We start from the raw sequence: 27642 nt of genomic DNA, 5'->3' as shown, positions 1-27642 counted from the left end.
GTCATGAAAGGACTGGAGAGTAAGACTTGCTGACTGATGTGTGGCACACACTGTCACTGTGTGTATAATGAGAGTATTCATTGGACAATAAGACTTCAGTTTCTTAGCTCAGCCCCTTGGTGACTGAAGTTCCTGCTTTTCGTGCCAGTATGTGACACTAAGTGTCACACAGATGAAGCCTGAAGCACCACCTGGCAATGCAGAAAAGGTTTGGGAAAGTACTGCTCTGTTCTCTGGTGCCAGTTAATCAGGACAACCTTCCCCAGCCCTCTGCTTCTCCAGTCACACCCCGCCGCTCACATCCTCTTCCTCTCCTTTCCCCTCCCCATTTTCCTTATCTCCTGGGGACTGCCACCTCCTCTCAAAGGTAGATGATACAGTCTCATCGTTTTCTTAGGTAAAGTGCTAGAAAACAGTAGCTATGCTCTGGAAGCCTTGCTAGTTGCAAGGGCTTTATTTCTCTTTAGGAAGAGCTACAAATACTTCCAGCTCCAGCTGCTTGTCTGTCAGAAGTAGGAAGTACCCAACATCCTCTGCAGGCATAACAGAGGATTGGTCACTTTGGCTGGCATCAAATCTCCTCTACTTTCCCATTATAAAAAAAATGTGAATTGCTCTGGAGAAGTTTTATAGGCCTGTGCTACTTGAATCTTTGTCCATGCAGCTTCCCCCCCAGCACTGCTTAGCTGGGCTGCTGCATTATCAGAAAGCACATGCAGCAGCTGGGGCTGTTAATCACACTACTTATCTGCAGGCATTAAATAAGACCTGCAAAGTTATTGTAGTCCTTGCTTGAAGCCTGAACAAAAGGAGTCACCTCAAGGCTTTGCCACACATATTTCTGCTACTGTGTAGTAGCTCATTGCACTGTTTGCTACTATAAAAATTTTTGTTCCCGTTGTGTTAAAATACTTGTTTTGCCTGTGAAAACATTCTGAAAGATTATTTAATGTGATATGCTTAGCAAAAACTATGGGGCAGATCGTTGCCCAAGTCAACAAATATTGACTGGATACAGCAACCTCATGCCTACTTGGTAACCTGGAGCACATTCATGGCCATAGACTGGTGTGCAGTTTCCACCTGCCAATGCAAGCACTCTTGCACAGAGCCAGGGTAACTCTTTCTTCATCCAAGGAGATGTCTCTACACGAGGCAAACCGACAGGGTTATCTGAGGTAGCACACCAGTTTGCACTGTCAATGATGGTTGACGAGTTGTGCTTTTTATAGAGGAATCAGGTTTCCGGTTATTTTGGTTCAGCAGCTCTCCTGTCAGCAGCAGCTTAAAATATACATCTGTCTTACCTTTCAAATAGGGCTGCTAAAATGGGAGCACCAGAGGAAAGAAATCATTGTCTTCCTTTGTGGCATATCAGCTTTCCTTACATTTGTAGGTGCACATAGAAGAAATGACAGACAGATCGATCAATCTAGGAAGAGGCAGGGTTGGTTATAAAATCAAGCTCATCATAGGGGTTTATACCTCCAACTGCTTATGTAACAAACAAACCCAAACTGACCACCTAGACTGGTTCTTTTCTGACAACATTGAACTCAAAATGTCAGAAGCTAATTTAAACAAGTTAGCTATAGTAAATACAGTTTTTAGTATTATATTGCACATATATAATTGTACTACTGTATTGGTAAACTTTTTTTTTTTTTTTAAGTAGTTAGCAGTGTAGATGCTCCAGAGGCCATGTAAGGCACAGGCTCACATTGCAAGGATTTCACTGAGGTTGCTCAGTTACAAGCAGACAGTTGGGTTCAAGCTTTCTGTTCAAAGTCAAATATATGGTATTAATTCCACAGGGAGTGTTTTTACATGCAGATGGCCCTCCAGGTCTCTCTGTTCTTCAGCTGTCTGAACTAGCTAATGCTTTTCAGCCAGCATCTCTGAGAGCAGGGAGTGAGTGATTGTGCCTTTCTGTCAGCTATCAGGCAGCAATAGGCTGCTTTGGCCATTTGTTTCTTGGCTCTTTTTATGGCAGAGTAGAAGGAAAAAGCTGGGGGGGGGTTGTTGTTGTTTTTCAGTCTGTATTCTGAAACTGAGTAATAAGTTTTTTGTGGTTTACTCTTACTTGATTATTTTCAGGTCTCTGTGCTTCTTGGCTGTCCTCCCCCACAGGTCCAGAAAGGAAGAAAGGAGCTATGTTGCAGTTGAGAATATCAGGAGTTGAATGGCCTTTGGCATTTAATTTAAGCCTTTTCAAGCAAAGATAAGCAAACACTTCCTCAGAGCAAAGTTAAGTCACAACCACATTTATAGCAAAAAAATGTCCAAAGAGAAGTAAAATAAATCTCCATTACAGTTGCATATTAATGCATACCCTGAAAAATTATTGCTGTTTGCAGGGTAGGAGAGCAATGCTAGCTCAATGCTCTTACAGTGTGCAATTTAACAGGGAAGTTTTTTATTTTACTTTCGGTTTGAGACTAAAATCAATTGGTAGACCAAAGGCAAAATACTGGGTTTACTAGAAGACAGAAAACACACACCTCCTTTTGTCTAGCATGTATTGGGTTCCTGAAGCATCACTCCACACCTGTGAATGAAGCAGATCTCTAACAAGAGTATCTGTGATAACACACAGACACAGTGCTCCATTAGATGAGGGGACAGTGCTGTCACACAAGATTTACAACAGCCTTTTTTTTTTTTTGGCTTGAAGTGAGCTCTTCTGTTCAATATTTGCTCTCTGCTGCTCAGACTAATATTTGTAAATGTGTATTATCTCTGAGGTTGGGCAGCAGGTTTCTATCAATGTGACTGTAATGCAAATAGTAATTATTCAGGTACATAGCAAAGCTAGTGAAGTCCAAACTGAGTTGACCCTGTGAGACTTTGAAAATTTAAAATCAGTGATTTATCCATTGGAATACAGTGAACAGAAGTCTTCTTAAGTCCTAACAGAAGGTTATTTTCTTTCAGAGCCCTTTGGTGAACTTTGAAAATTCCTAATGATTAAGAATATACACCAAGAAAACTTGTCCTAGGAAACTCCACTGGTGTTTTAGGGATTTATTCAATACTCGCACAATGCATGTGAGTAATAAATACGTTTTCTTATATTTTTAGAATTTTTATTACCCCATTCCTTGTGGTTCAACCTGAGCTAACATGCCTTTAGGATCCCCTCACCAAGAGAACATGAGTAACTTTTCTAGATATTGCATTATTAGACAATGTAAGAAACCTCAGGCTTTGACACAACAATTCATTCAGAACAATTACTTTGACAGTAAATTCATTTTCTACCCAGTGCAGCTTGCTTTATAAATTGGGCCTTTTCACAGATCTGCCTGGCACAATACACCTGTCCCCTAGAATGGGACAAGCGGTGTGTAGCCAAACTCACAGAGAAATTATGCGGAAATGGGTGGGGCTTTTGCTTCTTAGAGCAACTATGAGGATAATCAGTCTCACCAAGATGCGATGTGCACCTCACACCCCAAGCACTGGCAGGGACTCTAGGTCTGGTTCTTTTTATGTTCATAGCAAGAGTTCTTGCTAGTATTGGGTCTCAGAACTTTAAGGTGAAATTCAAAGGCCTTTTAAATACATTTAACTTCCTAGAAACTGAAATCTTTGGACTGAATTAGAAGCTATAAATTAATTGAAAGTATCTTATTAAGACTGATTAATGACAGATTAGTCAATGGTAGATGAGTCATGGTTTTGGAAATGTATAGTGTAGGAGAAGTGTATTGCTTTCTGAAATAACTGACAGAAAAGGAAGAAAATGTATCTCAGGCTGCTTGAATCTTTTGTGTAATGTGATTGCATTAAATTTAGCATATTTTGAGCAAGCTTCCCTGAACCAGCTTTTATGCAAAATGCAGCCTTTTAAAATTCTAATTACTTTACTGGTTGTAAGTAGTAAGCAACAGACAAAATAAAGAAAATGCCATGTTACTTACAAATTGCTGCTACTTAGAGTAAAAAGGAAAGAAAAACTGAAAGAAGGAAGAATACGAATGTAGGTATTGATTCTTGGAATAATCTGAACTTCCAATGAAGGATTCTCAAGAGTGCAGAAAAGAAAACACATATATTTAATACATTTGTATAAATCTGGTTTATTAATACAGACCAGTTTTTGAGAATGTAAAGGCCCTCCTAGATGTTTGAAACAAATGCAGTATTTCAGTGTTTTTTGAAACATTTCTTTTCTCGTTTTCTGTGGGGTTTTGTAAGCCCACACCCAATACATTTGAACCTTGAGATTCTGTGACCAAATGTTTCATGAATATAAATCACGTTGCCGTGTATAGATAATCAGTGTTTATTCTCTATTCCTTTTCCTAGGCCCACATGGAGAAATTACTGCTGTTGACCAGGAGTCTTTTCCAAAGAAAACAGTAAGTTAAATGCTGCTTTGTGCAATTGAGTTTATGTTTAATCCTGTGTGACGAAGCAAATGCTGATTGAGTACACACTTCCATCAGCTATGTGGGGAGTATTCTTGTTCTTTGCAATCTTCCAAGCAGAAATTTGATTTCTTTATCCACATGTGAACGATTCCTTACAGCCTTGTAGGAGCCACATGACTTCTTAATACGATTACCATTCCCATAAGACTTGTGTTGGATGAAAACCTTCATTCTGAATGAATACTTCTGTATCTGACAGCAGCCCAGCTAACATTTACAGTATATTCACCCAGAGTGTTTAGAAGCTTTTGAGGGGTCTGGATAATGCTCCTTTTCTTGTTCTGCCACTCAAAAGACATGACCCACTCCTGTATTTTGAGTTCTCTTGCAAGTTTTTTTGTCTTGTGTATTACAAAGAAAGAACAGGCCTTGGAAATGAGCACAGTCAAATTTTGTGTAAAGTTTTTCTTGGATTTTCTATGTAGGGGGAAAACCCTCCCACATGGCATAGGTCTAAGAGATGAATGAACTTTTCTCTGTAAGATTTAGTCTAATTTCTAATCACCTCAGCCATAAAATGAAAGTTTCCCAGGATCTGACCTAGTTATCCTTTTTGGATGCACAACATACAGTTATTCCCCAGTTTCATAGGAGTCAAATTTCATGCAGAGATTAATTTCATTTTTATATTTGCTGGAAAGAATGAAGCTCTTAAATCCAAGTGCTGTAACAGCACCAGCCTTGTTTCATCCCACAACAGGGGGGGGAAGTAGTTAGGGCCTCAGAACATAGATCTGTGGCCTAAGTAACATATTTGCAATAAATCGGTTTCCTTTGGTTATTCTTGGATGCTGCTTCTCAGAACATAGAGTTTACTGTCAAAAAGTGCTTGCTCCATATATGCAATAATGCTTAAAGTGAGTTTTGCAATCTTTAAAATGGATTTAATCAATGAGAAAAACTTTGCATGCTTCTCTGGAGAATTACATTCACAGAATAACAGACTTTGCAAGGGACCTTTTGAGGTCATCTAATCCAGTCTCCTCCTCAAAACAGGACTAGCTTCTAAGTTAGATCTGGCTGCTCAGGTTGCTTGTCCAGCTGAGCTTTTAATACCTCCAAGGACAGAGAGTCCACAGCTTCTCCAGGCAACCTGTGCCAGTGCTTAGCCACTCTTGTAATTTTTTCCATTTATCTATCTGGAATTCTTTTGCTGCAACATGTGACTGCTGCCACTTTTCCTTTTGTGGTACATGTCAGGGGAAAGTCTGGCTCCATTTTCTCTCCACTCTCTTTCAGCAGTGGGAGGCTGCAACTGACCCACTGTTACTTAGTCTTTTCTTCTGCAAGTTAAGCAAACTCAGCCTCTCCTCGTGCAGCATGTTCCAGTCCTCTAACCATCTTGGTGACCCTCCACTGCTTTCACGTCAGTTAGGCCATGAGGCTTTCATGCAATCTCACAAGTTCCTCAGGGAGGTGATTAATCACTTTCCTTGGCCTTTATTTCAGGATTGTAAACAACATTCATGTTGTTTCTCATACATAGAACACAAGGAAAACATCTTTGCTGTGAGAAAGCCTCTATACAGGTTGGTACATATAAATTTGTGCAGTTTCTTCAGGGCTGTTTGGTTAGTTTAGTAAACAGCAGTTATCTCATTGGCATTTTGGCGTACAATAAGTTACATTTTATTTGCAGATTGCAGGATTTTCTTTATCATTCCTTGTTCCAAATACAGCAGTTCTGGAAATGATTCTCCCCCACATATATGATTTCAGCCATCTATGGAAGGTATATTTCACTATTGCAATATTTCTCTCAGGCCTTCACAACTTTTGATTTAACATCTGCCTCCATTTCCAAATGAAATCTGTTCGCACTTATCTGTAAAACTGAAAAAAGTTTTCCCCAAAATGCTGATACACAAACCATTTGCTTTGCTTGCTGTCATGGATAAGCCAGCTTCAAACCTCTTTGGAGGCTTTAGCCCCAACATGACATCTAAAGATCTTCCACATCTTTATTTCCACACCTGTTGCTGTTTCCTGTCTCTTTCTGATTCATTTTGGTTGTGTGACTTCTTATGCTGTTGATTTACATTTCACCTTCTCATTACTTCCAGCTTCAAATCTACTAAACTGGTTCACCACATTCCCACTTTATCTCCCTTAACCTTTTACCTGAGGCTTCTTGATCTGTTAGCTTAGCAAAAGCCACAAAGATTTTCAAAGCTACTCTGCCTCATCACACTTAAGAGTTAAAGCTGGCAACCTTTCCATTTTTCTTTCTGAAGCCCATTTAAAAGGCATCTAATGCAAAAAATCACAGCTGCTCTTTCACCATGCTCTTGCTACGCCACACCAAAAAAATTTTCTTCAGACCCCTGAAGGTTGCTCAAATGCCAATCTAACTCACACACATTCTTCCTGGCTAGTTATTTTTAGCTGCTTTGTGTTAACCAGGCAATTGGAGGGACTTTGTTCATTGAGCAAAACATAGCTCATGCACTAATTTAATCTGTCTAGCACTCTACTGCAAAAGCATAGATCCCACCTCTGTCACAGTGACATATATTCACTAGTCATAATGAACTATCTAAAGGTATACGGAGTTATTTGAAGCCTTTTCTCTGAAGGAGAAAGCATTGAGTGTGGTAGAAAGAAAGAGGAATTCTGTTTTTATTCCCAGGCTAGTAAAAGAGAAAAGCTTCTCTTAAGCAGGAGTAGTTAGAAATTTTTTTTCTTACAAAATCGAAATGTTTAGAGGAATAAATGTTCATCCAAGGGCTTCTTGGAAACAACCATTTTTGTTTGTTTTGGGTTGTGTTCTTGTTGTTATTGGTTTTTCTGTTTGTTTGTTTTTTGTTTTTTTTAAAAATCAAACCTTTCTCTTTGCCTTCAGCAAGGAGATCTGCCAGGGACCCCTTCCCAGAAAATGAGATGGGTCACAAAGTAACACATGGCATGGGTGGTATGGCATTCATGTCCTTCTGGATTAGGGAAAACTCATCTTAAAGTTCTTGGTCCTTTTCATCTCCAGTATATTCATGTATACAAAGCTGCATAGCTCTATCAGGAGAGGCTGAGAGAGATGGATTCCAGTAAAGGCAGTTTGCAGCCTATTGGTAGGAGGAGCAGGCTATCTCCTGAGTCAGTGAATGCCTGGCTCTATCAACGGGCTGTTACAGGAGAGGAAGTTGTGACTCTGCCCTTTGGGAGCAAGGGAGGGGATGGAGGGAAGTAAAATATTTACAAAAGAAAGCTTTCCATCCAACCCAGAATGCCTTTTTTTTTTTTTTTTTTTTTAACTCTGTCTCCCAAGAGAAAGGAAAATTGCTCCATTTGTAGCTTTTTCTCTCAGGGCAATCATGAAGACAATGAGCATGAGAGAAAATAAATTCTAACTCTGTATAAAACGGTAGAGTAGAAATGATGTATCCATTTTATTACTGCCATTGTGCATTACATATTTGGTTTCTCCAGATAACAGCCATATTCATAATTTATGTAGTCTGTATTTGAGTTTCCCATGAAGAAGGTACTTAAAGAGAAACTTCTCTGCTAGTCATAGCACAGCAATATTGAAAGTGGGATGGGGTATTGGTCAATGAAATGTGTCTGGTTTAGAAATGTCACCTTATTATCAGGGCTGCCAGCTCCAAAATCAGGTTATGAATGCCCTGCAGGTGTAATACCAGAAAAAAAAAAGGTATACCTGGCCCTTTTATGTAACACAATGTAAGTACATATTGAGGAAGAGAAGTGATGATTCATTATCTGTTCATCCAAAAAACAAGATTGCTGATTCATATGCTACATCCTGAAGCTTTGGGAGTCTAATTATATTCTTGATTATTGTCAAATCTCCATAAAGAGATGCTGTGCACAGGAGCCTGCCCATGCTTTCTGTCATTAATCTTGTTAAAAATCAAAATGTCTAGATCAGCCTTAGACTCATAGATAAGCAATGTGTCTTTTAGTGTGCCCTACCTCTATCATCCCTTCTTATAAGCTTCTCCTGTGTGGCTTTCATATGGCACATGGAACTGGAAAAACACATAATATAGTCCATAGCACAGTATAGCTTTTGTAAATTGCATTCCATGCTCATGCTTGTGTCCTGTTTTTATAATGATAGCCATATACAAAAATGAAGGCAAATCAATCCCTTTTGTAGATAAAGGTCATTCTATCCAAGGCAGGGAGCTTCCTTCACTCAGCTTTTTTTTTTTTTTTTTTAATCAGTTTGAAATTAGCAAAGCCTTCTTTCTACCATCTTTATCAAAATAAGGCATTAATCTCTATTTTGTTTAAACTGTATAAATCTATTAGAGTGGGATACAATCTTGATTAAAAACAAATGTGCCTAATGAAACCACAGATTTTCTGAAAAACATGTGACCTACTCCAGTGTAAGCACATTAAACTAGTGTGAAGTGATTAACAATTTGTTACCATATAAATACAGAAGGTTCCTGCCACAATTTGCCAGCTAAGTCAACAGAGATATTCCTCTTGCTTCTGTGGGTCTTTGAGATCTTCTGTTCCTAGGATAATTTCCTTGCTTTATCCATGTGAACTTGAAAGAGTAATTACACTCCTGAAGATCTTTCCCTAAACGATGTTACCACACTCAGTGTGTGACCCTTACAATGCAAGTAATAACAAGCATAAAAACTCCCACTTGGAACTCCTACTACCAGTCTTTCCTTGATGGGGCAAGGAGATGCTTAGAAAGCCATTCAGTGGGGTGTGCTCTGAGGTTTAAGACAATTCTGCTTTCACTGTACATCATCCCCACAGCCACAACAGTTCACGCAAATTTAACGGAACACAAGGTTCCTTTGAATATGTGGGTTTCTGGACTTCAGTACCAGTATAATTCAATCAGCTTGAACAGTGATAACCAACACCAAGCTGTTGCAATTCTGAACAGAAACACTGTAAAAAAAAAATTATATTTTCAAGAAGTGTTGCCTAATACTTACATCATCTATCTGTATTGTTTATGGAAGAAAAGCGGTCCGGCAGACCAACTGAGCAAATCTGCTGGCTTCCCTGCAGATTCATATTGGTGTAAGTTTCACAGCTGAATGATGATGTTTTCATGCCTTATCAAGAGAGTCATATGGTCAAAGATCTGAAACAAGGAACCAGAGCAAGACATTCTAGCAAGAGGGAAAGGAGACTTACACATATACTGTACCATATACACTGCAACAACCTAGAGCCAAACTACTGTGGAATTCTTTGAGCCACTGTTAAGTCATATAATCTTTTAACTGTTGAGTCAGCATACTCTTAGCAGGGTAAGACTACTGAAACATGACTCCACTGCTGATACGTAGCATCATATCTAAAACCCATTTTCTTCCTTTTTAAGTCTTATGAGTATATTAGTTCAGCTACATACTGAGACTTCATTCTTGCAGATAATTGACTACTCATTCACTTAAAATTTGCCTTTGGCAACATGGCTCAGAAGGCAGGTGATAGGATAGCTGATACAAAAAGTGTATGCATGGATTTAAAAGGGGATAAGAGAGATATGTTTACATCAGAAAGTGCTTAAGTTGCCTTTTTTTTTAATCTGAAAAATGGGGCACTGATTTCCTACCAGGGGACGCTTTTGAATAGGAATGTTTGGAATTATTTATTAAATTGGGTCTAATTTGGAGTAGGAGGCAAAGAGCAGGAGGAAATGGTGATGGAAAAAATGGATGCCAGGCTTGGAAATAAGTTCAGTTAGAGGTTCCGTATCTGAGAGGCTTTGGTCTGTCTCTGAGCAGTGTGCCAGCACAGGTACTGACATAGCACTTGCTATGGTGTCTTACACATTCCTTAAAGGGAAACCAGAAGAGAGCACTGCCAGTTCACATTGGTCATTTTCTCCCATCATGTATGTCATAATTTAAATTAACATGTGCCAAGAAAGAAGTAAGCAAAAATGGGTTTTTTTAGAAATATTGTCTAAATGTTAAGTGAAATTTTTAGGTTTTGTAAATTCTGTATTTTCACTGAAGTTAAATATTTTGTAGGCACATTAGATTTTATCCAAACATGGCTGCTCTGGCAGAAATTCCCTCTGAGGTTTCTTGAAAAAAGCAATTTTCAGTGTCCTTGAGCTCAAGGACCCTAATTCAAATTATATTTTGGCCACTGCCCTTCCTTTGCTCTGTTCCTTTGCTTTGTGTCTCAAGTGATCCAACACAAATGTTAGGAAAAGCTGAGAGCTGAAATGGTGCATTTTAAGAGGCATGTTTTCCTGCCATCCCATGCCTCCTACTACTGTTCTGTTGGTTTGGGTTTGTTTGTCTGTGCAGTTAGAGGAGCTGTGCCCATTCTGAGCATGTCTAGCTGCTGTGTGTGCCAGCCTAAGGGCTGGCTCACACATCCACACAACAAACACGCCCCAGTGGAAAACTCATCAGTGAGTGGCTGGAGGGAGTGTAACAGGGGGACTCAACATGCTGGTCCTTCCCTGAGGACGTGAGAGGAAGGGTCAAAGCCATCCTTGCCTTCTCTCACCTGTACCTAACAGAAGACAGACATGTTTTTCTAATGAATTTTAGGGTCATGTCAAAGAGGTTTGCTGAAGCCACAGCAAGACTTCAGATGAACTTCTTGCCCTGGAAACTGAATAGGAGCAGTCACGTTCTCCCCTACAGCTGGCAGCTCACAAGTCAGCAGCCTGTCAGCTCCACAGTGGTGCCTTGCTCTAAGTGTACTATTAGACATGCCATATGCTAGCATGTCAGATGCAAAGCGTGTCAGTGGGTCTGCTGTGAACAAGCTCCATTTCAGCAGCTCAAATGCACAGCCACGAACATACCTTTTAAAGGAAAGGGTCTCGATCAAATTCAGAAGCAATTTAAAAACAGAAGGGTGTTGGTTTAATATAGATAAATGTGGGAGAGTTACATAAGGTGGTAAATGGCACACAGCAAAGGAACAGAACATACAAGTAAGTCCCTGGAGGTCACTGTGGCCTCACATTGAATTCCTTCTGAATTTAGCCTGGAATGTCAATGCCCATGTGAAGCTGCTGTTTGAACACAGTACAACACAATGTGCCTGAATTAAACTGCAGACATAAAAACCAGTTCCCCTATCTCTGTCATGTTTTTCTTTGTTAATCACTTGATTAACAAATAGTTAATAGTTAATCAAATAGTTAATAGCCTTCCAATAGTTGATGGAAAAAATGCTAGTTAGTAAGCTGTTTAGAGATCCGTGGATTGAAAGGCAAGAAATGAATTGAACACCAGTCAAGATACTAAGAAACTGCTGTCCCAATATAGATATAGAGGTGCTATATCAAGCTTTTACACAATGTAAGTTTGGAAGCTCTGTCTGGGGAGTATGAAGTCACCTAAGCCTTCACATTTGTGCTGGGATCAGCTGGAGCAGAAGCAAGGGTTTAAAAGAGGACACTGGCACTTTGCCTAACAAAAAATAACTGCAAATAAATCCTCTATCAACAGTATTTGGACAAAGTGTAACTGAGAAATTTAAAAAATCTGTAACCAGGCAATTTCAAAATACAAACACAGACAATCTTGGATTCCTTGTTTCTTTGTAAAGAAGAAATACATTTCTGCAGTAGTTCAGTAACTAAAGGTCACATCTGGTTCCTTAGGCTTCACTTTCCTAAAGGATAAGTTTCAGTCTTGTCCCAAGATGATTTCTGTCCATACGTACAGATCTGTAGCATGAGTAACATTCTGAGCTTGGCTTGTGTGGGAACATAGCTTGGAGTTCATGCATTTCTGGTGCTCAGACCAATACTAACAGCTATTTTACCTATATAGCTACTTGGGTGGTTCTAATATTGCTTTGCAGCATGTCTGCTTTTACTTAACTCCTCTTACATTCTTGAGTTAACTCTTTTACCATATCTACAGTGAACTCTTCCACTATCTCTACAGGTGAATTACCTCCATAAAACAAATAAGCAAACAAAAAAACCCAACCAAAAACCCACAGCTGCATATATGCTGCTTTGAGAGAGTCCACCCAGCAGTGCCAAACTCCTCATTCATCTTCAATCCATCTTGCTGCCTCACAAGTTGCTTGCACCCTGCAGCCTTTGTGGACTCTGGTGCTGGACTCGGCAGTGAGGGACCAGGTCACACCATCTCTTAGCTTGTGCTTCCAAGCTGGCATGGGACTGACAAGACTGTTGCTTCAGAGAGTGGTCTCAGGGCAGCCATTAGTGCGTAACTGAGGTTTAGCTGGTGTGGTTTCCCATGGCTTTTGTCAGCAACGTGAGTAGCATGAATACTTGTTTACTTTCTTACTGTACTGAAGCCTAGTGTCTCTGATTTCACATATATGAACAGGTTCTTTTCTGCAGGGGATTATTAAATATGCCTTTTAAGAATGTTTTGAGCTCAGCATCAAACTACATTATATATTTGTCCATAGATAAATAGAACAGGATTGAGGAAGGTTAGCTTAGGGAATCTCTACTAAGATTTATTTCTTTCTCTTTCTTCTGCCAATGCAGAACTTCAGGCCTCCCGCAGCAGAACTGCCTGGTCCAGAAGTAAAGCCTTCAGTTTCCTATCCTAAAGGGACTGGCAGTTAGCCAGCTTATTTAGCAAAGCATTTAGGTATGTTTTTTAGCTTCCCATATGTGGGTATCTCTATGTAAGTCAACATGACTACTCAAAATATCATACTACTCTGCTAGCCAGGGGTTGACCATCTGGGAAAAAAAAAAAAAATTCAGTGATTCAGCTCTCAGCCAAGGTGGACTACACCTGCAGAACTCCATGAGATCTCTACTAGAAGCAAAGCAACTCTCCCCCAGAAGCTGATGTTGCTGTGCTGCTGGATGCAAGGGGCAGTTTCTGCTTCATAGAATCATAGAATCATAGAATCCTAGGGGTTGGAAGGGACCTCGAAAGATCATCTAGTCCAACCCCCCTGCCAGAGCAGGGTCACCTAGAGTACATCACACAGGAAGGCATCCAGGCGGGTTTTGAATGTCTCCAGCGAAGGAGACTCCACAACCTCTCTGGGCAGCCTGTTCCAGTGCTCTGTCACTCTTACAGTAAAAACTCTCCATAAGTTGAATTCATCTTTCCAGAGCTGCCCTCTTTGTGAGAATAGCTAAGAAAAAGTATTATTTTATTTGGTTCCAAGTTCATTTTACTAAGAGCTATTTTGGCTACATTGGAGGATTCCCACGACCTTCTGTTGTTTCCTCACTGTCATCCTCTGTCTTGGATAAAATGCTAGTAGCAGCAGGGCAGGCATCTATCAGTTTTTCTGATAAGAACGGTCTGCACTTAGGTCACTCAAAATTTTGCTTAAGCAAGCAGACTTCTTTCAGATCATTCAAGCTAGCTGTGAAATGGAAAACTGATATTGCCAATAAAATTACTTGATACTGTTATAGTCTGAAGTGTCTGAATAGAGAAGAAAGCCATTTGTTTACTCTCCTGCATATGCTGTCGTAAGCTCTGCAGTGCTTTGCACTGCTCTGAACATGTGGCTGACACTAAGGACTCTGCTGGTTGCATCAAACTAGCCCCAATTATAAAAACTATTTGTCTGTCTACAATTAAAGATCCCTAGTAACTAACATGTATTCCAAATTTATATTTTAAGGATTATAATTTATCTTGGAAAAAATACAAATGAGGCCAACTTCTGTCCAGTGCTTATATGTTGCACAGGATTTTTGTTTACAAACTGACAGGGCCACAAAAAAGGCTGGGTGCTGTGTCCTCATCTACACCACAAGGGCTATTCTGGGCCATACTGAAGAGTTTCCGTACATGGACAATATCAAAAAAGACAGCAGTAGGTCTGCTGCATGAGCTGTCCAGACAACAGAGAAAGGATCATTAGTGAAATAATTTCTGAAGGAAAACAGTTACTGACTTCCTGGGAGAAAGCTATTTCAATGTTACATGCCTATGGGGCATTTCTTTTACCCGCATGTATAACATGTGAGGTGCTAGCATTTCAGGTATCTTCACGGTTGTAAGACCTTAATCATGCCCACTACCTCCACACCAATCTGATTTTCCATTCAGCTGTTCTGTTTCCAGTTTTGAAATTGTCTGGGTTATGAGATAGATCTGGAAAGTAAAATAGGCTCCCATTGGGCATGTACTGGTGAAGTGAGGTAGGAGGCTCCTTCAGCTAAGTACTTTAAGATCCCATCTTGAAAACCAAAGGGCTGGGACAGACAAGAAAAAGAAGTGAAAAGAAAAAAGAGAAGGATCACCACTCTCTCTCCTGGAGGGACTCCAGAGTGATAGAACCTGAGATGTGTTTATTTTTAACCCCAAGTAACCTTCCTGTTGAAATTACATCCTGTGTAACTTCATCTTAACAGCAATATTTAGCATTTGTGTAATTCTGTAAACTAAAAAGGGCCTATTTTTAATTTTATAGGAATGTATTCAGTCACCTCTAAAACACAAAAAGGGTAGCTATTAAATATATTTCCCAGATGGCTAAAAACCCTGTGACATTAAGGATTACCCTTTACACTCAAAAACGTTGCCATCTGAAGAGGAATTTATCAGGTGTTAGGCACTGGCTGTACTGGCCAAGTACACAGTGGGTACATGCTATACAAAATAACCACAGCCCCAGGTGGAATAAAAGCACTACTACTTCCTATTTTTAGGTACTGTGTAACTGTGATCTTGAGAGGGATCATGAGGCAACATTTCAACAGTCAAGGTATGTTCAATCCAAGAAAAAAAAAAGTAATTTCCTGGAACAAATGGAAAAATTATTTTCCATGGATCAATAAAGACATAAGTTACTGTTATAAGAAGTAGATCAAAGAAATAATCCTAGTATAAACTGTCTGAATAATACACTCAAAATTTTGCCTCCTTTGCTATAAAGCAGAAAATCCAGAAAAAGATTATGTACCTAAATGAGTGGTATCTTGCCATTGGTTTGTGTAACTCATCTGTGATACAAAGTGACAATACGTAATTTGCTAATATTTTTCCATCTTTTAAAGATATAATATTGGCAATAAACAAAACCTACCAATATACTAACTCTTCAGTTAAAAAGTCAATTTTTAAATTGCTTTACACATGGGTGGCACTGATACCCAAGATGTTTTACTTTTAAAATGTTTTAACATTTTTTTTAGTAGGCAGTTGAAAGGGAAGTAATTAACTTTACTTAATAATTCTGTGACCCTGCATGTAAAAGACATATAATGTTATTTACATATTTACAGCAGTTAAACAGTTTGAACTTCAGTAATGTATCAGCACTTGCAGCTGGTAAAGCATCTTCCAACATATCCTTAATAGGTTATTGAATAGAAAATAAGAATTACTCTTTTCTTGCAGCCTGTGTAGATGTATGTAATACAAAAAAACCTGCTATAGATATGGAGTTAGTTTGCTATCACGTTTCAGTGCCCAACTTGTGCTAAATAGTCACAGAATCTTTGTCATAATAAAACTATAGTGTAAAAATCCAACAAACCCTTTGTATAGCATGAGTGAAACTGTTGGAAGATGTTTTCTTCCCATGCTTAGCCAGGTAACACATTAAAAAAACAGTGACCTATGTGGCAGTCTCAAAAGGATGCAAACTTAATTCATTGTTGCAATTTAGTTAGCCCTTAAGACAGTTCAAACATAGAAATATTTTAGAACTTTTTGACCACCCAGGGTTTTCTAAGCCTTGTTAGGCCCAATAGTACATTAAATTTAAGGTATAACCGGCTGTTCTGTTACTTTACTTTGATCTGAGACATCTGATAAACAGATTCTGTTTTCAATTTACTCACAGAACAAATAAATTAAATAGAAGTTGTCCCTTAAGCAGGAATTAAATGCAGGGTGGTTGCCTACTCTGCATTCAGCTAAGAATGCAAGTATGTTCACCTGGTAAATGTCTGAGTCTTTTAAGATGTATCTGTTACAGGCAAAAATATCTTTGGATGTAGATTGCAGGAACAGAAGAATTGCTTTAATGCATGACACAACTTTTCCTTCTCCAAGAATATCCCTGGCAAATTGTATTGTTCCTTTCTTAAGGCATCATTACTGGTTATAGTAAGCAGTAAGATGTTGAAAAGAAGTTCCAAATGTTCCAAAGAAGTTCCTAGTTGTCATGTGTTGGTTTAGCTCCATGATAACTTGGCTTAGTAAGACATATGCATAATTGTGTTCACTTCTCATAATCCTACTTTTTACTAATGACTATTTATTGTTATTAGTTTTTACAATTTGTGACCATTAGAATTTTATTCCAATAACCTTTTCAATGTGTTTCCTATTTTCTGTCACTCAGTTAAAAATCTGCATAAATATACACTTCATGGTAACTCTTAGGATTTTAATGTTTTCATATCTGATTTTAATACCTCTGTAATGAAATTCCTTCTTTTCATCACCATTCCTATTCTGAATCAGTGCCACGGACTACTTTTCAGTGGGAGCCTTCCATTAGAAATGTTGAAATTCATTGAATTTGATCATCATTACTTCATGGTGAAAGTATGATTACTTCTTGAATCAAGTAACTGTGTTGCTTAGGCTTAAGTCAAGAATAGCCTTTTTTTTTTTTTTTTCCCCCCAGACTCTGGAACTAGCTGTTCTAAGAAGTCATCATTTGAATTGCTGAGAAATTGCCTCTCAAAAATCTGTCCTGAAATAAGATCTTGCCAATCTGTGTGCAAGTAGTTGGAGTAGTACACTACCACTTTTTTTAAAACTGTGACATTTAGTTGCTTCTCTGCTTTCCTCCACACTGCATACTCTGTATGGTATTTACATTACATACTATAGGCAACCAATTTAGATATCCAAATTAAAAGTACAGGCTTCTTAGACCATCACTGGGAAAAAATAAAGTGCTTCACAGAGCAATTAAGAGTACATAAGAGAGAAACCTGCCTGCTTTGTTAATTACTTGGAGGACCTGGACACTGTTAACGGCTCAGGATAGATTGTGAAGATGCCTGGTCATCCCCAGAGCCCTCCCTTCCTCCCTTCCCCCTATCTTCCCTTCATCCCCTCCACATCAGGACAGGAAATTACTATTGAAATATGTTAAAATAATGTCACTTGAACTGCATGGAGATTCTCTCACTAGTTTTTGCTCTGATTTTTTCTCCCTCTCAAATGAATTTTCCAAGAGAATTGCTACTTCCCACCCATCTCAGTCGGTTCCAGACAGACTATAACCTAAGTAGCCCACTTTTTTTTCTGTCAGCTTCAGAAAAGCTGAATATGTCATGATTGAATAGACATTCTAGCTTGCTTTAATTTATTTTTAGCTTTTACATATTATTGTATCTATTTAAGATGTAAATTAGTCTGTTTTGCTAACATCCCTAGTCAGTGCTGATCTCTGGCCCTACTGCTCCTCTGCTACTTGTGGCTTTCTTCCTAATATCGAGTAACAATTTCCCAGGTCTCTGCCATGTTCCCATGCTGGCAACCCATGTAATTCTCTTTTGCATGTGTGGAGTCTATGCTTTTAAAAATGCTCTCTGTCCTCCCAGACACATTCCAGGCACTAGAGAAAAACAAACAAAAGCTCCCTTTAAGTCCTCCAGACATGCGTCTGTGTAGTCATCCTTGACAGAGAAACTGGAATAATTTTAATGAAATCACAAGGATCCTGCACTAAAGGCTTTTTTTTTCTCTGTAATCTAGTTTCCATGAGCACTTGTGGTGCCAGGATCACAAGCTTCTCTCTACCACTAAAAAGAATCCTCCCTAGATGCATCATGTGAACTGTCATCTCCACAGCTGGTCACCAAGCTGCTGAGCAGTTCTCTTGCTTGCTGCATACGCAGACACAGTATTTTGATAACTGCATCACCTACCATTACAACTTGTCATCAACTCACAGTGTATGCACACCTCCTGGAGCACAGCTTGGCGCCGTGTTTGCTCCTCTCTGCAATGGTCAGTCTCTCACTGCTTCACTATCTCCAAGTCTCTTTTAATCTTTTTGTTTGTTTGTTCTTTTAAATCTCTTCATTATTCCAGAAAAAAACCCGTTACATTTATTCCACTTTACCCCCATCTGCTGGTAGAACAAAGCTGGCACACATGATATGCCACTAACCACAGATGAGTGACTGCCAGAGAAAAGGAACTAACTAGCTCCTGCTTAAAATGAATAGCTATTGGATTTACTTGGTAAACGGAATGAGGAGGGGAACGGAGAAAGTAAGTACCCTAACAGATCTGGTTGTATAAACATTCACCGTTGTACAACCTGTACTGCTTTGATTTTGCAGTGAGCTCTTTAGATCCTTAATAGCAATATATTTTATAACTGTGCCTGATTTCTAACTCACTTTAGTTGTTTTCAATCAGCATTTGAAAATAGCTATTGCCAAGGAAAAAAAATACAGTTTATACAGAACTAGTGAAAAAATTGTTCTAGTTTTAAACTTCTGTAAGAAGTTCTGTAAGACCTGGGAAGCAGGATGTGTTTATATGAACAGATATTTACACTTCCACAGACTTTTGGCTAAACAATCCCTTCAATCCGTCTTCAGTTTTGAGACAGAAGCAGTCAGCTTCAGCTAATACATTTGCTACTTCTGCTGTAGGCCTGAAGAAGGGTTTTTTTCCAGCTATGCTAATGGGGCTAATAAAAGGTACAAACAGCAGCACTGCAGTTCTTGTTTTCAGTCTGTGGGGCCTGCACATAGCAAAGGCAGTTTTCATCACATATACTTTGGAGATGCTGGGAAGGTCAGAGGTAGCTGCAGGCATATGAGCCACATTTGATGCCAGTTATGCCAGAACATTATGGCCACATGCAAAGCGGTGGATGAATTATGTGTGACAAAGCTGACAGAGGGACTCTGCTCATGGTCTGACTCTTCCCTGCCTGCTGAACACAGTTTATAATTTAAGTGTTTAAGGAGAGAAAAAACAGTAAGATTACAAAAAATGCATGTGATTGTGTGCTTGTCAAAGCACATGGTTTCCAACCCTATGCTGGCTGCATTTTTCTGTCACTTCTTCTATGGTTGTGTGTAGATCAGTAAACTAAACAGTGCCAGGACATTGATATGGGCACTGGACCTCCAACTGTTATTGTAGTATGGTTTTGGCCTAGGTAATTTCCCCCAAAAAAAATCCTGGGCATAGTTTAGGCATTAGCATGGACAAGGCACAGGCAACTTGGATGTAACTGCCTTGTTTCAGACAACTGTGGAAATTACCAGCTGCAACTCTTCCTGGTTTTTAGGCCATTTAATTCACTATTATAACAATTCTCTGCAAGTTCAATTGAGTTTGGAGGCACTGACCTTTCGTTTCTTTGGAACAGGAAGCTACTGACCCTATTCAGCTACCTTTTCCAAAGTGTTTTATGGCATCAGTGGAAAAATACATTTCAAAATGGCTGAATGACTCCTCTCTCTAGTTAGTCCCATCAAAGCTCAAGCTTGCCCATCAAGCTTGTTAAGATTACAAGAGGGAGAAAGATGCTCTCCATTTCTTCCCAGACCCTTAAAATTAGCAACACCAAACAACATTTTTTTCTAGTATTTTCTTTCTCAGATTAAGAAAAACTGTGTAATTTATGTTGTCTAGATTCCATTTCATAGTTATTTGCACTTCCTATGAGCAATGTATTTTGCTACGTAAACAACTGCATAAGGATTTTGATTACATTTTTCAGTTATTAGCACTAAAATGCAACCTTACACATACGGAAAAAAAAATCCCTCAGTACCTCCTAATGTACGTTCAATTACTGTAAGCACCAAAAAACACTTCAGTTCTTCTGGGATGAACTGAGGGTCTCTATTTGAGTATTTGTGCTACCCATCTTTCCCTAACAAGGAGCAGCCCGCCGGCTGAAGGCAAGACCACCCGGTATCTTTTATCTCGCTTCCTAATTTTGAAAGAAATGCACTGAAAACCCGTTTTTGCAGTAACAGCTTCAGATCGCTTCCACAGCAACGAGGGCCTCGGGGGAGGACGAGGCAGCGCTTCTAAGACAACAGGGTGTTCGTGAAGCGGCCGGTAGACCGAGAGGTTCAAGCACCCCTTGGGCGGCCCACCGCTGGCGCGGGGCCTCCCGGGCCGCAAGCGAAACCCCGGCCGCCGAGGGGCGGGGCCGGGCAGTGCGGGGCGGGGCGGGCAGCGCGGGGCGGGGCGGGCGGGGCGGGGCGGGGCGGGCGGCGCGGGGCGGGCGGCGCGGGGCGGGCGGCGCGGGGCGGGGCGGGGCGGGCAGCGCCTCCCCAGCCCAACCCAGGCCCAGCGCCGCGCCCGCCGCTCCGCGCAGGCCCAGCGGCCCCTCCCGCGCATGCGCCGTTCCCGCCCCGCCCGCAGGGGGCGGGGTCGCTGCCGCCGCTGCCGGATCCCTCCGCCGCGAGGCGCCGGGCCCAGCGCCCCGCCCAGCGGCGCGTGTCGGGGCTGCGGGCGCGCGGCGGGGCCGGCATGGCGGGGCGGCGCTGCGCGGCCTTGGCTGAGGCGCCGGGCTGCTGCGCCGCGACGGAGCCGGCCCGGGAGCTCTTCGAGGCCTGCAGGAACGGGGACGTGGAGCGGGTCAAGCGGCTGGTGCGGCCCGAGAACGTGAACAGCCGGGACACGGCGGGCAGGAAGTCCAGCCCGCTGCACTTCGCCGCAGGTACGGCCGGAGGCCGCCGTTACCGCCTCTTCGGGGAAGGGGGAGCCCGGGGGGGCAGCCCCGCCGGCCGCCAGGGCCGCTGCCGGGCGCGCACCTCCGCCCCCCGCTCGGCGCGGGGCCTGGGCCGGGCCCGGGCGGGCCGCGGGGCGGTACCGGGTGCCCGGTGCCCCGCAGGCCCCGCCGCGGGCGTGAGGCCTGGTGCGGGGGGGGGGGGGTCGGAGCGCCTCCCTGGCCCCCGTGTGCGCGCGGCGTCCGTCCCGTGGCTGAGACCGGCGGCGGGCGCGACGCCCGCTCTCGCCTGGCTGCTCCGCTGTCACCCACGCGGTGCCTGCCGAGCGGTGCGGGTGGCGTCTTGTTTCTTTTTTTTTCCAAAGAAAAACGCACCTCAGGACTGAGGCTTAGACTGTTCGTGTTGTGACATGTGAGCTCTGACAGGTGACATGTGTCCCAGGCACCGTGTCCATTGATTTAAGCAGGTTTTTAGAATTTCGCCCATGAAGGGTGCCTGTCAGGTAATACTTTTTCTAAGCTTTTTGCGTACTTATCTTTAACAAATAGATTTTATTAATTCAGGGCTCAGATGCACAAACAGCTAACATCCCGGAACAACTGCTTTCAGTGGCAACAGGCCATAAGATTCTATCCCACCTTTTCTGGCAAAAACCTGACTGTAATTTGTTTTCATGTTGTTTGATTTGGTTCGATTACAGGGTTAGTTGTAGGACTCCGAGGCTGGCAGTCTTTTCAGCTAAACACTATGGGTAGTAATAAAGATGTTTGTTTCTTGACTCAGTTGTGTTGGAAAAGGTTTCTGCTTAAGGTGTCCTTTTCTCTCACTCAGTAGTCATAAGAGGTCTAAGTTCTGGAAGGCCTCTTTTCAGGTCTGCTGCATTGCACAGATTTAAGAAACTTGATCAACAAGAGAGCCCAGGAGACAAAATATCCCAACAGAGGAAAGCAATTTTGCAGCTATCCTTTCATATGCATCAGTCCTGCCTTTTTACTAATAAATTCTAAATTTCTAAACTAATTAGTGTATTTTGCAGCATTTTTGAAGAATGAGGGGTTTTCTACTTAACTCTCTATGTGTGTCCATGCCTAAAGAGTTTGTTATGGAATGTGTTGATGTACTTTATCCCTGGACAGGAGTGATCTGTCTTGGCTTTAAAAAACAGAACTCCTGATCTATAGAAAGCTTTTTCTTTAAAAAATGCATTGCAGTAAGTTTATGTAGCTGTTAGACTTCAAATGGTAAACAGGTTGGTGTGTAACTGGGAGAGGCCATTGCCATGCTTACATCTTTTGGACCTACACATACAGAGAAATTAATTGCTCCTCTCACAAGACTAGGAGATGCCAAAAGTTTCTGGCTAACTTGTGACATAAAATACTCTTGAGTTTTTGGATTATTGGTTTGGTTTTGTTTTGCTTTTCCCCCATTATTCACAGTTGAAGTAACACTAGCTTCTTTCTTCTGTCTCTGAAAAGTACATTCCAGGAAGTAAAAGCAAAAGTCAGCTGTGCTCTTGCATTGTTTAGCCTAGGTGTGTGTTTTTAGAAAATACATGACAAAACTTCTCTGACTATTTTCATTCAGATTCAAGACTTGTTTTATGGAAGAGGTGGAGCTTAAAGTGGAAGATTCATTCCGTATTGTCCTTTTTTAATGGCGTTCTGGGATCTGAACTTGAGTGTTTTTTTAGTCCTTCTCCAGCTTACCTAGCAAGTTAAAGAAAGAAAATAAATTCCTTTTTCCACATGTAATTTTGTAAAGGTAGATTTTAAAAGATATTTAGAAAAAATAGTTGAGGCTCTCCATGAGCTTGTCATTATTAGAAGTAATACCTATTGGGATCTCACTGAAGGTTGCTCTTGGGGTTTTGTAGCAGACAGTTGTGTGTGGGGTAGGTAAGTTGTACTGAAGCTCAAGTCAGGAGCCCCCCACCCTTCACAGCATCAGTCCTTCCTTACTATAAGTTGCCTGTGCTTCCTCAGGTCAATTCATTTCATCACTGTCTATGTCAGACTTGAAAGTATTAAAAGGTTTCAGGGACTTGGCAGAAACCAGACTGTCTTTCCTGCAAACTAAATTTCATCCAAAAAATGAAGGCCTCAGGCAGGGGAGAGGGACTGGAGCTCGGTTGTTTCTGTTAGCTTTTCATCCCATCAAAATTAGGTGTCAATTATGGCACAACAGTGACTGTGAGTAAATAATATTTTTAAAAAAATATATATATAAGTTACAGGTTTCTATTGTGATTAATATTCAGCATTAGTCAGCTGAAAGTTTGTATCTTTTGGGGGAACAAGTGCAGTGAGCCACTCAGCTGTTGCAGATGGTAGAAGAGTGTCAGCTGGAGGCCCTGAGTAGCTGTTCTACTTTGCAATAAGAAATAAAATGTTGATGTTGATGAGACAGTGCACTTACAAGCTGTGATACCATTTAATTGGTCTTTTGACAGGAGCTCAAGAGCCAAAAAAAACCCCTACCCCTTAAAAACATTGAATATTTTTAAAGGGTTCAAATTGTTTTTGCAGCAGTGGACCAATGGCAAAGAGGAACTGTTACAATAGGTTGTGACACCCTGTCCTGTGTTAAGAGAAGGCTGTCTCCTTTTTCCATTCTCAGTGAAAATGGGAGAGGAGGGAAAGACCCATCATACAGAGTTTGGCCACCTCCTCTGTGCACGTACATCCTTTAGAAAATCATGAGAAGATAATTCTTTTTCCATATATGGTACCCCCTTGTACAGATGGTTCTACAAGGAAGCGAGGAATCACTGCTGTGCACTCAGTGCTGAAGAGGTTGCAAAAATTGGTATGATGCAAAGGAGCCTGTCTCAAAATAACTCTAGGTAGTTTAGGAATGTTCATGTATTCCTTAGGGTATTTTCTGAATGCGTGCAGGCCTTGCACAGAGTGCAACAATGGGTTGCTCGTAAACTGTGTCAGATCAAACCTATGTGGTAAATAGAGGGCATCCAGGGGAAGTCTCTACACCTATAATAAGGTTTAGTACAGCTTATTTTCAGTTATGTTATTGATTCCTGCTAAGGTTGGTATTTTACATTCAAAAATACAGCTATACATAAAGGTTTGAGGAACAGGAATGCCTTCTGTACAGGAATGAGTGATATTTAGCTACTACATGTGTAACCTTTGGACAGAGAATTTGATCAGACTTTTCTAACATAACTAAGGCAGTCGTGGAGGATATTTTTTTACTGAAAGAAGAAGATGCCAAGCTGTCTGTCATCAAGTAACAGTTTTATTGATACACTCGCAGGACTCTGGCACTTGTGAAAAGTCTCATTGGAGTAGATCCTCATAGAATTTAGCAAATTTTAAGCATATATTCAAACATGAAACAGATATTTTTTTTTAATGTAAGAAAAATTCAGGAGGACACATTTGAGAAAAATATTTATAATATCTAATTATGAAAACCAAGTTTATTTAAGAATAAGAAGTATGCTGCATATAATTTGTTGTATAGACAATATAGCTGCATGGTACTGATATATATATATTTTTTACAGTGGGAATATGCAAGCATATGCAGTGAATTTGGCTTATTGTATGTGGAGACACATTGTTTTTATATGGACCATCAGTCTGATCCAGTTCTCATCTCAAGTGTGCTGAGCTCCTGTTCTTTGTTAGGAGAGGCAAGGTGCTTTCTGTTAGGTGTAACATGAGTAACTGTGATGTTGAGACTCCAAAGTGAATTTGGTGTTCCATATGTAGTTCTGTTGAAGTCAAGGTGCTCGCAAGCTGAGATTTGTATTACTCATTATGTATTTTAAAGAATTGAAGCACATCACCAGTATAGCCTTTTGACTGTTAGTTGAAAATACCTTGGAGTTCTTTGTGGAATTAATTAGTTTCACATAAAATTATTTTTATAATCATCAGAAATCTGTGGGGAATGTAGTTCCTTACCAAACTTCTGAAGGAAGAGGAAGAAAGAAAGAATGTAACAAAGGCTTTTCTGAATACCTTTCCAAGCCTTTCTTTGGCACATACAGCTTGTGTATGAGATCTCCTCTCACCAAGTATGATCTAGAAATTGCTCAGTAATGGCAATGTTTGGGTTTTGAGCTCTGAATAGCAAAGGTGAAAGTACCTCTTGCTCCAGGATTTCAGTTGCTGTCAGTTGGGGAGAAGTGTTTACTAAATAGTCTGTTTGGTGAGGAACATGCTATGAAAAAGTTGAGTTGCAACTAAGCTAGAATTAAAAGTTCAGTTGTAACACAAATGCTGACACTTCTCATATGCTTCTGTGACTTTGTCACTGAAATGCTGTGTAGTTATAAGTAGTAAACGTCATTTTTAGGTTATGGTTGCAGGGGCTTAAGCTGGCCTTCCATGGATCATTTGGGACAAAGTTAAAATTTGTGATAATCTGAGTATCACTGGTCTTGGCAACTGCATGAGGCAGTCTGAGGGAAAAGCTCAAGACTTCAGCCCTACCCAGTTCTTGATCTCTTCAGGAAAAGGTTTGCAACTCAGGTATTTAAAGCAAGGAAGGCCAAGTCCTGCACACATGGCTTATTTCCCAGAAGGTACTTGGCACAAGTCAGATACATACCAAAATATGACTCTTTCTTGCCCTAATAATCCCTGAGACTCAGAGAGACGTTGGTGAAACTTGTGAGGGATTTCTGTAGGCAGCAGCCTTTGAAACATAACCAGATGGCATAGTAGGTACAAGCAGAAGTCCTACCTAAGTCATTATGGCTTCTTGGGACAATATTAGAGGAAACACTGATACAGTTGATAGGTTTGATGACCTGGTTTGTTTGCTGTTATATAAATGTGCAAGATACAGCGGTCCTTAACAGTAGCAATAGTGTTTTCTTATAAGAGCAATTACCTTATTTATGATACTGTTTCTTAGCCCCAAATGTGCAAGCAGGCATATTTTTTTGTGTTTACTAATGACAGAATAGTAAAAAAGCACCTCAGAATGTGTAAGAGCATTTTGTGCTTCAGTCATGATCAAATATTTATCTATTTTCAGTGATGCCTAATGTATTTATGGTTGTGCATACTCTCATAATAAATTTACTCAATGAAGAATGGTCTCAGATAAACTTATGTCCCTAATTTTTACTTAAGTGATCATTTCGAAGATGGAAACTGTGTGCACATTATGTTCGTTATTCCTTAGAAAGCAAACAGCCGTGCATCTAGTTTTAACCTGAAAGCAGTGCTGCTTACCTGCCTTTTTTTTTAAAGAAAAAAAAAAAGCAACATGTTTCCGTAAAATACTTTCCATGCTATATAAATCTTTTTTTAAAAGCTTAGAATATGCATTACACATACATTGGCTTGTAGCCAGTCTCATCCTCACTTCTTCCAGGGCTTGTCTGTTGGTACTTCTGCAGACTGGGTTGTGAGTTGGCAGAGAGTATCATTCAAAATGTTGTTCGGTTTTATAGCCATATGCAATTACTCCAAAAGACGTTCTGTTGTCAGTGTTATGGGTTTTTGTTATGTTTTCAAGAAGCCATTGACTTATGTGACCCCTATAAAAATATACATTGTTCCAATATCTTGAATATTATTTCTCTACCCATTTTAATATAATTTTTAGGAGTTTCAAAAATAGCCTTAATGTGTAAATTCACCTTTAGTAGAGAATGCCGGTTGTGATTGTTACTTAGAGTGGTTACTGTTATTGAAGTTTGTTGTTTTCTGTGTATATGGAACAGAACATTCTCTTGCCCAACCCCAACACCTTTTCTCCTTTTATCTCTCCCAGGTTTTGGTCGGAAGGATGTAGTCGAGTATTTACTTCAAAGCGGTGCCAATGTCCACGCGCGAGATGATGGAGGCCTTATTCCTCTTCACAACGCTTGCTCCTTTGGTCATGCTGAAGTTGTCAATCTCCTCTTGCGACATGGTGCAGATCCTAATGCTCGGGATAATTGGAATTACACTCCCCTTCATGAAGCTGCCATTAAGGGCAAGACAGATGTCTGCATTGGTAATTTTCTCCCCTTTTTCTGTGACACTGTGAAAAATGAAGACCCTTTTCAAGACCATTTTTACTCTCTGCAGCTATGACTGGCATAACGATTAAAACTTTTGTAAACTTAAATTCATATGCCAGTTTTATAAGAAACCAGTTTTTAAATCTTTTTTTTATAATTGCCTTAGTATAAAAGTTCACATTGGTATTATGGGGAAAGAGCTTTAGAGTGACATGATAGAGATAGATTCTCTTCTACTCCAGTCTAGACTCTTGGGCTGACTCTGCTGCTACTCACAGTTCAGTGGAAAGAACAAAACTGGTTGTAATAATGGTTTCACTCTGTGTGTAGCAGTCACGTTGAATTAGTTAAGGATAGGAGCTAAACTTCAATTATATTGACCACTTCTTTTGCCTACACAATTCTTAAGAGTTAAGAAGAGGCAGAAGGTTTGACATGCAGTCACAAAACATTTTGATTGTGTTTTGCTCCCATTTACTTTATTAAGGAGCACATCTGGAGAGTTTTATGTATAATGTTGCCTGTTTGGCCCCATTATCAGTGCAAGATTCATGGCCTGCTACTGCTGTGTACGATTTAGGGCATAGTCACTTGTGGATTTGAGGAAGCATGCTTAGGACCTGATGGGAGGTAGCTACTGGTTGTTGTGGTTTGTC

General features: G+C 40.5%; 1 protein-coding gene across 32 annotated transcripts in view; it reads left to right on the top strand.

The window, feature by feature from the left end:
* The window catches only part of TNKS2 (tankyrase 2), a 90542-nt gene that overhangs the window by 39878 nt on the left and 23022 nt on the right, over positions 1-27642 (top strand). For 19 of the 32 annotated variants that reach the window (XM_051618152.1, XM_051618148.1, XM_051618143.1 and 16 more), the window contains 4 exons: positions 2098-3048; positions 4312-4364; positions 15028-15083; positions 26755-26979. In XM_051618152.1, coding sequence (XP_051474112.1) covers positions 3043-3048; positions 4312-4364; positions 15028-15083; positions 26755-26979 — 340 coding nt within the window. In that variant the 5' untranslated portion in view covers positions 2098-3042. Of the gene's footprint in view, positions 1-2097; positions 3049-4311; positions 4365-5885; positions 5966-6075; positions 6169-12902; positions 12992-15027; positions 15084-20734; positions 20988-21445; positions 21500-26754; positions 26980-27642 lie in introns of those variants that run through there. The other 13 variants (XM_051618161.1, XM_051618153.1, XM_051618150.1 and 10 more) reach the window with 11 other exon arrangements.

The sequence above is a fragment of the Apus apus genome, chromosome 4 (assembly GCF_020740795.1).
Source record: "Apus apus isolate bApuApu2 chromosome 4, bApuApu2.pri.cur, whole genome shotgun sequence".
Classification (NCBI taxonomy): domain Eukaryota; kingdom Metazoa; phylum Chordata; class Aves; order Apodiformes; family Apodidae; genus Apus; species Apus apus.
The sequence above is the reverse complement of the archived record's forward strand: the minus strand, read 5'-3'. Positions and strand labels throughout refer to the sequence as shown.